This window comes from Pezoporus occidentalis, unplaced genomic scaffold (genome assembly GCF_034315485.1).
Source record: "Pezoporus occidentalis ecotype Australia unplaced genomic scaffold, CSIRO_AGI_Poc_V1 ctg192, whole genome shotgun sequence".
Lineage (NCBI taxonomy): Eukaryota > Metazoa > Chordata > Aves > Psittaciformes > Psittacidae > Pezoporus > Pezoporus occidentalis.
In genome coordinates, this window is record NW_026913771.1 from 896,358 (window position 1) to 909,474 (window position 13,117).

The 13,117-nt window shown below is 41.3% G+C and overlaps 1 protein-coding gene across 16 annotated transcripts in view; it reads left to right on the forward strand.

Annotated features, from left to right (window-relative positions):
- Nucleotides 1-13,117, forward strand: part of BCAS3 (BCAS3 microtubule associated cell migration factor) — a 361,344-nt gene that overhangs the window by 98,345 nt on the left and 249,882 nt on the right. For all 16 annotated transcript variants that reach the window (XM_062617124.1, XM_062617125.1, XM_062617126.1 and 13 more), the window contains one exon: nucleotides 8,935-9,068. In XM_062617124.1, coding sequence (XP_062473108.1) covers nucleotides 8,935-9,068 — 134 coding nt within the window. The remainder of the gene's footprint in view (nucleotides 1-8,934; nucleotides 9,069-13,117) is intronic.

Consider the following 13,117-nt stretch of genomic DNA (forward strand, 5'->3'; position numbering starts at 1 on the left):
CGTCTTAAATGTAGACATAGAGGTGTTTGCCAGCTACAGGATTCTGCAGTGGGTTCTTACGTTTTAGAGGGAGCAATAGATGCAGTATTTTTGAGTACAAGTCCTTAAAACCAGACTGAATATATGGCAATTAAGTCGCACGTTGCTGTAGCTAAGTACACGTTCCATTTGGCAGTAGCACCAGCCTTTAAATTGGTGGGATGGAAAAGGTATATTCTTATATATATAATTAATATGTATTAACTTACATATATTGTGTAGAGAAGTGTAAATTCATGCAGCTACCTTGCTGTTCAGAATGGGATGCATTATTGGACCAAGATAGCTTCTACGTAAGGCAGGAAAGATACAGGATGTAAGACTTGATCCTTATGGAGCTGAGGGCAAGGTGGTAAGAAAGATTCCAAGGAAATAGGTTTAGAGTGGAAGAAAGGAGTTCTTAGTGAACAAGAAGAGGGAGACCTTTCAAGCTGTGGCAGTTGACTGAGTGAATGGTGGCATAATTCCAGCAGTGCAAGGGAGAGGGGATAGAAGTGTGCAAATAGGGTAGAAAACAAAGAGCAGAACTCCAGGGTGCGGGACAACTTTAGTCCAGTTTATAAGATGAGGGCAGGTTAAAAGCAGGGTGTGTTGAAAATGAAATGTAAGAACTTCAAACTTTTAACTTCAGGGCTTGAAAGCTAATAGTAGGAAAACTGCAGCTGTCACTCACTCAAGGTTATGTAGTAACTCAGCACCAGAGAAGAATATTACATAGGATCCCTGATTCTTAATCCATTGCTGAAACCAGTACATGACCTGTCAAATTCAGTTCATGTTTGTACTTTGATTTTGTTGCTGTTTAATTACAGTAATTTTAATGTCAGAGAACGAAGCTTTTCACATGCAACAGTCAGGTAGTAGAGAGCTAAAAGCTGCTGGTTTATAAATGTGCTTTGCTTTGCAATGTGTTAAATGATGTGCTCTCTAGGAGTGTTGCTGCTGCCAGGTTAGCAGCTGAGAGCTGGGAAGTGCAACCCAGCTCAAATTTAAAATAATTATGCTTCCTTGGCTACAAAGGAGAATTTCCCCCCATTAATACTGAGGAGATGAATGCTGGAGCAGCAGTAAACCAGATGACACCGTATACCCCTTTGGATGCCTGACTGCACCTTTAACAGACCTGAAATTCCTCTGATTATTTAAATGTTCTATATTGAAATGTGACGGCGGCCTTGAGTTAATAGTTAAAGAGGTTTAAATTGGAATGTCTCTGCAGAAGTCTTTCCCATTGATCAGAGCAAGTAGGCAGAAAAATACCTTATATGCTCGTTGGGAAGCACTGATAGCACCTCGCAGACTCACAGGAATGGTTTCCTTTCTGGTTTTCCTACCTGAGGTGTACAGTCTCTTATTAAACATGTAGATGGGTTTAAGTTTTGGAGAGATCTTTTATAGCTGTAGAAGGTAATTTATTGCAGTAGTGATATGGTTCCAAAGAGCACTGTGGCTGTGCTTGGACTTTTATACTGACTGCAACTATTTTGCAGGATTAATAGAATCATAGAATATCTCAAATTGGAATGGATCCATAAATTAATCTCATTCTGGAACATCACCTTTCTGGATGTGTCCCCTAGGGGGGAAAGCTGTAATTAATGACAGAATAATTCCTTGGGTTTTGTCTGTGTAGCTGGAGGTTTTCTCAACCTGAATTATTGCCTTTGAAGACAGAAGTATTAAAACCAAAGTTAATAGCATCGTGTTTGATGAACTGCAGTTACAAAGATTGTGTCTCTTTATCTCATATGATGGGCCAGAAGGTGAGAAATAAGTCAAGATCTGTCGCTTGCTAGCATTGCTTTATGTTTTGCTTGTGAAGGAGAAGTGTCAGTGGAATTTCCTAGCAGCAAAAGTACAAACGAAAAGACCTTATAGAGAGGAGAAAATCTTGTCAACAGGTGTGCTTTGAATGACAACAAACAAATTATGTCCTTATCTGATTAGGACGTAATTTCTCCTAATGAGAGAATGGAAATAGGAGAGGCTTAGTTTCTTTAAACATCAAAAATGTACAGATGTCCTAATCTAACGTTATGCATGGTGGCTTTATACACTCCTGGAGAAAATGTCAGTTTATTGTAGCATGGTTCTTTAGTCCCCCTTTTATGATCATCTCTTAATAGAAATTTTACTCACCTTTTTATAGAAGTTTTCCATTTTGTTAAAATCTGCCAAATTTGCAGGTAAATGAAGGTGAGTGTTAGCACAATGCTGACCATACTGAAGAGACCTGTGGGCTCACTTGTAATTTGTTTGGGTATCACTATTGCTGAATATAGTCTGATATGAATGGTAGATTCATATGAGTGATAGATTCATTATGAATTCTAAAACAGATTAAAGTTATTAGCAAACCAGCCATTTAGCACAGCAGGCATTGCTAATGGGGTGTTAAAGATGTACAACTGTATGGAAAGGGTAAAACTATTTCCTGTCTTGCAGTTAGTGGCAAGAGCTCTGTGGACTTCAGGGAGGTCAGGATTTTGCCCTCTTTCTCTCTAACATTTACTTTATCGTTATTCCAATGAAAGGAGAAAAACACAACAATATGTTTCAGCAGGAAAAATGTTTACTGCCATCTCTGCAACTAACTGAGCCCCATACATCAAACACTAACGGAATGGTGGTGGCTATGGATTTGTGTCCCTTTTGGAGGAACTACAAGCAAGGCCAGAGTAAAAGGGAGTCTGTTCCCTTTGATCTTTTGCTCTCATTTGATCATTGCCCCCAGTGTGTGTTCTTTAGTTTTGAGAGGGAGGAACTCATCCTGATAAAGTTGTAGTATGTTTTGGGCAATCAGCTGCAGCCGGTTAGGGTTTGAAACTGGTGAATAGGTTTTGGTATATAAAACATACCATTGAGCTGTCTGTTGGGCTTGGCAAATGGCTGACAGTTTCCATACATCCACCACAAGCTTCATATATTCAAATTGAATACATAATTGTCCTAAACAGGAATTCAGTTGTAGGTAATTATTTACTCACAAGATAATTTTTGTCTTCTCTTTCTTTTGACTTGCTAGGTGTGTTTTATATACATATATATATATATATATGATATCTTCATGTGCTTGTATTAATTTTGATTGAAATGGCATTGTTAAAATCACATTTTTTAATCTAGTCATTTCTTTTTGAGACCAAATTTTGTATCTCTAGCGCATGTCTTACACTTGGAAGCATACATGGGCTTAGTAGCACTAATATTTGGCTGTATTTTGACTAGCATCAGACTCAGAGAAGAATTTAGTGAATATAAATAAAGCTGCTGTTCATAGGTCAGGTCATATGTTTCATAAAACCGTGAGCCATATAAACTTTGTCACATCTTAACGAGATACGTATGCAACTGCTTTTGCAAGAGGGCTGCAGTGGGATAGAGATCTATGCAGTTAGCGTGCAGAAGGTAGGAAAGCCGAGGACCTGCGCATGGACCGAATCAGGAGCGACTGTAAGTCAGTGTGGTTCCGCTGAGCTCTCTGATCCTGTACTTTGAAAACCTGTAAACCATAATATTAATGTTGCATGGCATCTGTGCTCATATCGAAAAAGTAAGACCTGAGGAGTTGTTCATAGTTTTTCATTGCTGCTCATGGAAATGGTGTGGTTGTGCAGTGGCTCTGCAGGTCTCTATATGGCTGTGCGTGCATGGAGATCTAAGAGTTGCATTCCTACATTAAGTATATCCGTGAATATGTTTCCTCCACGCAGATGCATGCCTGCTTTCCTAACATTTGTGCCCTTGGTGTTTTTAAAACAAATCCAACACAGCTTGAACATGTTGAGCTCTTCAGTGTGTAATTACAGAATGACATTGTTTTGGAAGGCGGAAAAACCCTTCTGTTCCTCTGCAAGCTGGCATTAGTTAAAGTGAAGTTACTCATGCAACTTAAACCCAAGGTGAAATTGCAAGTACCTCATTTGTATGCATATAATAAACAACTGTGCAATTAGATAGGTGTTATAAATAGGATGTGGTGGAGATGCTCAGGCTACTCAGGTTTCCTAGATTTTATAACAAGTCCCCAGCCGAGATTTGCTGCTCTCTAATTTTGCCGTTTGGGCTAACCAGCTGACGCCTAGTTGAAAAGAGTTATGTTCCTACAAGGCCACAGAAGCCTTAGTATTCAGCCTTCGTCTCCTTCGGATTGCGGAGAACTCTGTGTACCATCAGCAACTTCAATCCCACCCTTTAGGCCAACCCTCATCTATCAAACCCAGGCTGAGAGAGAGCGAGAGGAAGCTCCCAGATAAACATACAGCAGCGCCTAAACTCCTAATCACTCTGGGCTTCCGCTTCCAGGCCCTATAATTAGAAGTCCTTCTTTTCCTTGTATTCCCAGTTGACGCAAATGCTTTTTGTGGCTTGGCACCTCATTTAGGGCGTGGGCTTAGTTTATGGCCAGGCCAGAGTCTGGTTTAGTCTTCTGATACTGCATAAATAGCTCTTAACCCACAGTCTACATCTGTACTAGTTTTTCCTTTTATGCATATATTCTCTGTCGTTTTTAACGTTTCTATCCTGAAAAGAGGCTTATTGTTTCCCCAACAGAACGCACGAAAAGCAGGAAGCTGTAAATAAGGGCAGCTGTATCTCTCAGGTAAAACAAAGCTTAGGCAGTTGTGGTTTTTTTTTCCATCTAGGGTATCTGTGCCTTTTAAACTGGATTTTAATCACCTCAGTGGATCTGAGAAACCACACAGTAACCCAGTCATTAGTTTAACCTAGCTGCGCCCCACACATTAGGGATAAGCAGAATCAGAATTGTTGCAGTGAGATACCTATTAAGTAATATCTGCTTTACACATAAATTTCCACTGGGTTCTGTGTATGCAAGACGCTCAATTGATTTCAGATGTTATCTGTGAAACAGGGATTAATGCCAGTTTGAAAAATAAGCAGGAAATCCTCGAGAATTATTCACTTTTCATCTATGATTATTCATACATCAAGTACATTGTAAGAGAAAACATTTTGGACAGAACCTATGACAGCTTTAACCCATATTTCTGTCTAAACAGGTTTGGGGGGAAACTGTCACAAGGTCTTTTAGAGGGTTGAGTTGAAGTTTCCTGCATTTGAAAGTGAAAGTGAGGTGAGGACCAAGGCTCAAGTTCATGTTTCTCTGCTGGGATTTGGTGTTTCTATTGGGGGGCTGCTCCTTTTGTTGCAGGGAGGTGGAGAAAGGAGCAAAATGGCTGGGCTGTTGTAATTGAAAGCTGTGATTCTTCAGTGCGAAGTCACGAGAGCTGGAAAATCCCACCCCCAGATGCAAGTCAAACGTTCTAAACCAGTAGTGATTTATTGGTCCAATAGCGGGAGTGAGATGCTTCAAAGTCCTGGTTTAGAAATACACGCTCTTTCCCATCTGTGGTATTGTGCATGGGACCGCTGTGTTGACCCAGGTTCTGTGAGGATGTATTTGTATTTCACATGCAAGCAGGAGTATGAAAGGCCCTCCTTTACCTTACTGAAATACAGTCACTAACAGGAGGAAGGGCCTGTTTTCCCTCGGTTTTCATCTAATAAAATGCATTGATTCCAAGCAGTGACAGACAGCAGGAGTTTAGATTAGGCATGCAAAACTGCCAAATCAGATAGCTCCCAGCTTTCTGTTTTTAAGCCAATTCCCTTCCACCCGCAAATGTATTATCTTTCACCTCTACACCCCTTCAAGTTAGCAAAACCAGACGAAAACCCCAGGCCCAAAAAAAACCCAAACCCCCAAACCCCAAAGGCATCAATATGGAACGAAAACCAATGTAAATCATATGGAACTGATCAGACCTGCCAATAGACAAGAGCATTTCACATCTTCATTTGTTCAGGTATGGCGTGTACCATCAAAAGAACAAACAGCTAACACCATACACTGCCTGGGTTTGTGTATGTTGGAGTGTGTGGTCCCAAAGCGAGCTGCCTGCCAGTGCCCTGCTCCGACTGAGATCACAGGTTTGGGAAAAGATCTTTGTGAGGAGCAGGGTGGAATTCTCTGCCGCCCGCGTACCGTGGGGTTTGCTGCACCGTCCGCAGCCACCTACGTTTCCAGCCAGTATTGGAAACGAGATCCTGGTTAGCTAAACAGCCGATGGATTTGACGGACAACACAGCGTGGTAATTCCTGTGTTTTCACTGGCTCGGGATTATCACATAGCTTTCTGGTTCCAGCTTCCAGGCAGGTTTTTGGCCCGTTTCAAGGGGGTTTTTTACGATCTTCATCGCACCGTGCCATGTGATGGGATACGCATGAAGACCGCTGTGCTCAGATCTCTGGGTGCACTCAGCTCTGCGTATGTATTTATAAGAGACTTCTAGCACTTGGGGGGGGGGGGGGGGAGAAAAAAGAAAAAAACCCTGGTTTTCTGTGGCTGTCTGCTTAATGTTGAGAGGAGCTTTATGTGTTCATCTCTTCCAGCTTCCCCTTCTCCAAAGGTCCTTTCCATCTGGAATAAGAGAGAGCTCGAACGGACCAGAAGCACGCTCAGCTTCTATATAAAGCTATCTAATGCGTGAAGGGAGGCAAACATGGGAATGTGGAAAATAAATTCTCACTGTGTTGAATTAGAATCATTTGGAATATCCTCACTCCGATAGTGGCAGCCTAATGCTAGCACACAAACCCCTATTTGCTTCCAGCTTTCTCCACTGGAAATGCTATATATTATTGAGGACGGCACACTTCACTAGAAGGGAAGTCTATTTTGTGATGCTGCAGAACAGAATTAATGCAAATTGTGTGCATAATCCCACACTAAAGACTTGGCTGACTTGCACTTGAGCAACTTTAGCTGTATTTCCTATCAACACAGTCACTACAAATCAAGGAAATTGCCAGTTAAGCCAACATTAACATCCCGACCAACCTCAACTCACATGCCTTACCGCCCAAACATAATACCCAAATGCACTCATGGATTTCTTAGCTCCATAACAAACTCTCTTTCATTTCTAACACTCAGGATCCGAGTAACAGCCTGTAACTGTAAAAGCATGTCTACTGGAGGGAATCTTGCTGAGGTCAGATTTAAGATTCTGCGTTTGTGTGATTCCGAGGAAATGGATGTGTGCAGTGTGGGTGGCCTCGCGCTCTGGCCAAGCCCTACCAGCATCAGTGGTCAAGCTGCGAAGGAAACCTGTAGCAGTTTTGTCTCTAAATGCAGTTAGGGTTTCTTTTCAGTTTTGTGCCTTGCTGCTGGTGGGCCTCAGTCTCGAAAGTATTTGCTTACCTTCCCGAGATCCTTATTTCAGGAGGGGCATGGTCAAGAGAAACTGAGGCAATCGCCTGTTTGTGCTCCCATGATGTCTGCAGTGCTGCAGTGTTATCGTATCCAGAGGCTTCAGGGCTGTGCTTTGCTTCCCATGAGCTGAGGCCTGTGTTCACAGATCTCCTTCAGCTTCAGAGGGGGAGCGGGGGAGTGATGTTGGGCCCCAGAAATTCAAGGCTGTGGCTGCTGAAATCCTTCTATTTGGGCTTGAGGGAAGGGGGAGTCCAGGAGGGAGAACACTGAGGATGCTGATGTAGTGATGCTGTCACGGTGGTTCGGTGGAAGAGTTAATCTTCATTAAGAGAGTGTTTCCCTGCTGCCCAGTGCACACGGGGATTGGTTTCCAGATCTCTACAGTGGCACATGCCAGGACTTCAGTGGTAACGGGCGAGAGCTCCCAGACCTGTACCGTGCGTGTTTGCGTAGCAGTGAGCACAAGAGGAAAAGATGAATTGTGGAGCCATGTGTAGATAAACTGGGAAAGCGAACAGTCTCTTATGGCAGATAGAACATAATCATTTATCCTTTGGAATAGGTGTCCTGGAAAACACAGAGAACTGAGTTCTCCTCCTGCAGGATAAAAGGGTTCAATTGTGATTTATGTGTGGAAATTCCTGGTTTTCTTTAACAGAGGGTACCTTGGCAATTATTTAGAAGGCACTTTGATGTAACTGTTAAACTGCTAAAGCCACTTTGTACTTGACATTAATTAAATGTCGGAGGACAACTTTGGGTGATAATTTCTTTAATTTCATTACTAAGCGTGGTCATGTGGGCATTTTTATCCAGAAAAATAAATCTCATGTTCGTTTATTATGGTCCCAAGTTCTGCCATGATCCATACTTTCCTTGATGTACAAAACCCCTTATTTTTTATATAAAAACTTACAGTAAATTCACTTCAGATATGTTTGTAAATGTTTAAAAACTGGGTTATGGAGTGACACATAGTGGAAGAAAAAAGTAAATAGCATATATAAGTTACTGTGATTCTGCTGATCTAATATAATCATTTCAGTACATCCATCAGTGACCTGGTTTCAATGAAGTTAGTACCTAATTTAATATTTCACTGCAAGCTCTCAGCTCTGATTTGCTGCCTTTCAAGCAATAAATCAGACAGTTTCTTTCACATGCATTTATAAGGAAGATGTTTCTTCAGGCTTGTTTTTGGTCTGGATTGTTTTGGCTCTGTTTCGATAATGTCTCTTCTTCCAAAAATTAATACTGTGGAAACATCAATCTTTTTTTACTGGCTCTTTCTCAGTGAAGAGCATTTTGGGGTTTCGCTCTAGCATTCATCACTTCAGTGCTTCATATTGGTCACACAAGTTCTCAACTTCACTTAGGATATTCCTTGATTTTTCAGTTGGCTTTCATAAATCTGCATTGTGATGTGTTCATAGTAATAGTGTTAACATGAGTTTGGTTGAAGTTCTGATTCATTTTTATGAAGTGAATCCCTTTCAATTCAGTAATATCCTGCAACTGTTTTCTGTCGTTTCCAGGAGACAAAGCGTAAGCCACGCTCGCCTTTTTAGATAGACATTCTTAAGCCTCTTCTTTTGCAGTGATTAATCTCTTATGCTTTTGTGTTTCTTTTTTCTTTTCTTTTTGTTTTACCCAGGGATGTTGCTGGTCACTACTGACACATTAGGCCATGATTTCCATGTTTTTCAAATACTGACACATCCTTGGTCATCATCACAAAGTGCCGTCCATCATTTGTATACACTTCACAGGGGAGAGACTGAAGCCAAAGTAAGTTAAACTATTTGCTGAAGAATAATCCCCAGACACCTTATACATTTCGTGTATGTTGGCACTTTAATGTTTGTTTCAGCACACAAAGAGCCTTTCTTACGTTGTAGCCACAGAAAGGATAAAAGCACAGCGTTTAACCTGGACAATAATAAATTCTTGCCCTTTACAATGAGGTGCTGTCAGATTTATTCAGATATGACACTAGCTGCAAAGAGCCCAGATTATTAGCCGTGTTTGTACTTAACCTTTTCTCATGTAACATGTTAAACATTTGTCTGGTGCCCGTGAAGCAACTGTCAGGGTTTGCTTGACTTTGGTGGTAAAACCAAAGATGGACACTTGGAGAGTTGAAAGGAAGAGTTAATCAAAAGACCGTGATTAACTTCTGTCTACACTTTAGCCCAGTGGGTGAACGCACTGGAAGCTGCAGTGGTGCGTACTTACCTTTCCAGTTTAGAAATCCCACTCTTAAAGGTGGAAGACTCAATCAGGCTATTGGCAGAGGGTGAAAAAGTCTGAAATGGTGTTTTAAATAATGCTCAGTAACCTGGCTTACTGGTAAAGTGGATAAAAGAGAGAGATGACATTTGCTGAGCGTCAGCATGGTAAAAGCAGTGCAGCGTGTTGTGCTTGGAGCCTTCACTGCAATGCTCCTAGGCATGAGGAGAGCCTCACCTTTGCAGCATCGAGTAACTGTTGGAGAACCTGTTTTAAATACATAAATAACAATGTCACCACAGGGGAAGAAATGGGTATTGCACTTGCTGATGCAATTACACACTGAAAGCACAGACTTGTGACAGGCTGGCACATTTAAACTAGTGTGACAGGGAGAAGCCTCAGGCACTGTGGTTATGACCCTGACACTGGAAGCTTGGATTATTGTGGTACAGTGACTGTAGTTCCTTCAAGCTATGCTTTTTTTTTCCTATGAGTTGTGCAGTTTCCCTTATGGCTTTTGCCTTACCTTTGTAACAAGTACAATCTGAAAACTTTATTTAATGTAGTAGTGGTTGAGGATGTTTCAGTCTGTGTGAATTTAAACTACTGGTAGTTTAAATACTCTGAAGCTTTGCTGCTACTACTCTGGAACAGTGTAATTACTATTATAGGCAGTGGTTTATTATAGGAAGGAATAATGAGTCTGGAAAGTGAGAGGAAATAAGGAAAAACTATCCATATGGGATACAGTACTGGTAAGTAATTTTTATCAGTAATATAAAGGTCATTGGGATCTGTGTGTATACATATACTTTGTCATTTGAGCATGTACTATGATGTGTTTAATGTGTTAGAGTTATTTTTGTTCTACTTTCATACAAAAAGTGGGAAATATCCTGTAAGCAGTGTTGAAACCCAAAGCATAGGACTCTAGTCACTAGGAACAAAGAAGTTCTTCTGTTTTTTACAGCTGATAAATTTGTTTTTAAGGCATACATTGCAAACCAACCATAACATGGCTTAGAGAATAAACCTTTCTTGACACATGTTTTTGGGGGGATATAATATTAGCATCTCTGGGAAAGCATTGCATTAAAATCCTCAGAATCAACATAGTAAAGTTTTTTCCCAGTTTGCCACATAGCTTTCATTTGGGGTGGGAACAGTGTAGCTTTTGGGGCAGTATAAAGTAGGGAAAATTGTAACCAGTCTGAGGCACATTGATGGATTTCACAACTCTCCTGATAATTGAAGTATCCAGCAACAAGGTTGCGTTGGTACCTGTGATGCTCAATTCACATCTGTGATTTAAAATCTTTACATAATATGACTGGGTTTACTTTTTCTTTTGGAATAACAGGCACTGTAGTTGTTTAGTGAGAAGGGGAGGATGTGGTGCTGCTCTTCTGTAAGTTTCATGTATGAGTAGACAAGAATTTTGGAGACTGTTCAGTTTAAATTCCCTGTGAAGACATTCTGAGGCACACACCGGGAGCCTCTGTACCTCCTGTCTTGGTTAGAACAGTATTTGCACATTTGCAACCAGACTTCTGTTTCCCCCTCCTCGGTTTAAAGCTAACTGTGAATCAAGGCCAATGGTCTTAAAGGTCACCTTCTGTACTGGAGCTATAAAAAGTTCTAATTTGTGTTGATGGACATGAGTGATTATCAATGTCAAAAATTGTTTAGCTAGACCCCGTTATAAATTGTTTCAACATCCTCATGATGCCCTTGTTATATGTGGTATTTTAATGTCCATACTGAAATCATCTGCTTTTGTACGTGAGATTCTGGCCAATGGAGCTTTGCCACACACTTCCCAAAATATCCTCATGTCCCATGCGTGATTTTTCTTTACTTCCCTTGTGATCCATTAGCGTGTTCTGGTGTTATAAGGCCATTTAGTTCATGGACAAAGAACTGGTACATTGGTAATGTCTATAAAAGTTTCCTGTACTTGTCTGAGTGGCTGTGTCTGAGCTGTGGGACACAGAATTTCCCTGTTAGGGATCGGTGCTGCTGCACAAATTGACTGTACATGGAGTACTCTGTAAGACCAGTTTTTCCAAGGAATATTGGATGTGCGCGTATGCTTTGTGCAATAATACATGGCGTGCCACTTTCGCTCTGGGAGCAAAAACTTGGGAGCATATATCTTGGTGTTCCAGATATGGACAGGTATATCGTGTGTTACACATTTGAATTGCAATTTCACCCAGTTTAGAGCATCAGCCCTGGGGTATCCCCTCTTGCAGGGCTGCACAGTTCCCAGTTCTCCCTTTTATGTTGTGTTTAGTGCTTGAAGGGCAGAGCAGTAGCTTGGATTTTCACGTCTGTCTCCTAAGAGGAGGTGACAGGAAGTCCCCTCTGTCATTCACATCTTAAGTGGATTAAGTTGCACACTTAATGTATATTAAAGAAGAAGCAGCAAGTGTTGTCATTTAATAACGGTGTTTTCTGATCGATTTACTGCAATCAAGCAGTGTCTCTGAGTCACCCACATGTCTTTCTCCTGAGTCAGATGTTTTAGCTGTGTGGTTCTTTGACAAAACTAAAGAATATATCTTTCATTTTTCTAAATTCCTGATAAATTCTGGTTTGGGGTTGAGAAATTTCAGTCTAAAAGACCATTTCTACCTTTTCCTGACCATCTGAAATACAAAGCCTGGGTGTACAGACATCTCCAGGGCTTTTGTCTCCTTTCATCAGGATCTTGCCCTTAGCCAAAGCAGAATTCGTGCTAAGCATTTGCAATGAGTTGGCCACTCCAACCAGGCAGTGCTGCTGAAACCATAGCATTAATGAATGGGGTAAATCAGAGACTTCCTATTTTAATTTTAAGAAAAGTGAAAATGGATTTAGTACAGAACGTTGTGTTTGCATTGGTAGTCCATCCTAATAGCTATGCTTGTGCATTACAATGCTTTGTGCATTCCAAACATGTAATTTTCTGCCTGATGGAAAAAGGGATGGAGCTGTTACAGATTCTTCCACAAAATAAGCTTTCCCTGCACCAAAATGTTGCTCACAGCAGATTGTACCATTATTCAGTGTCTGGTCACAGGCGCTTTCTGACCAACTGATGGTCACTGTACCCTGGAGTGGTGTCCAAAGGCATTTGCTAGCCATCTTTCAAGTAGTTTTGTTGGTCATCTCCTTCTTAGGGCTTGTCTGCCGTGCCAGTCCACTTGGTGCTGGCTTCATGATGCTGAAGAGATGTGGGTACTGTGCTTGGTAAGGTGGTGGGTATTTTAAGCTTCCATTCCCCTTGACACACAGTTAAGGGTAAGTAGTGGTATTGTCCCTGACTGTTCACAGCTAGTCTTCATAACATGGTTATCCTTTTCTTTTCCTGCATGCTTTGAAACATAAAACAGCGTTACTGGGTTCTAAAGTACTGTTATTGCAAATCTGTGTTGTATTTGCTGACTTTGAGCAGCAAGGATAGGAAGAGGCCTGTGTGCTGACTAAAGATTGAGTCAGGCCTGCAAACATCACTCAGTTCCTGTCAAAGCCACTGACTTCTTTGTGTGACTCAGGTGAGGATGGGGTGATGAAAAGTGGACTTCTGCCTTGGAAGGGAATTGTGAGGACAACGGCCATGA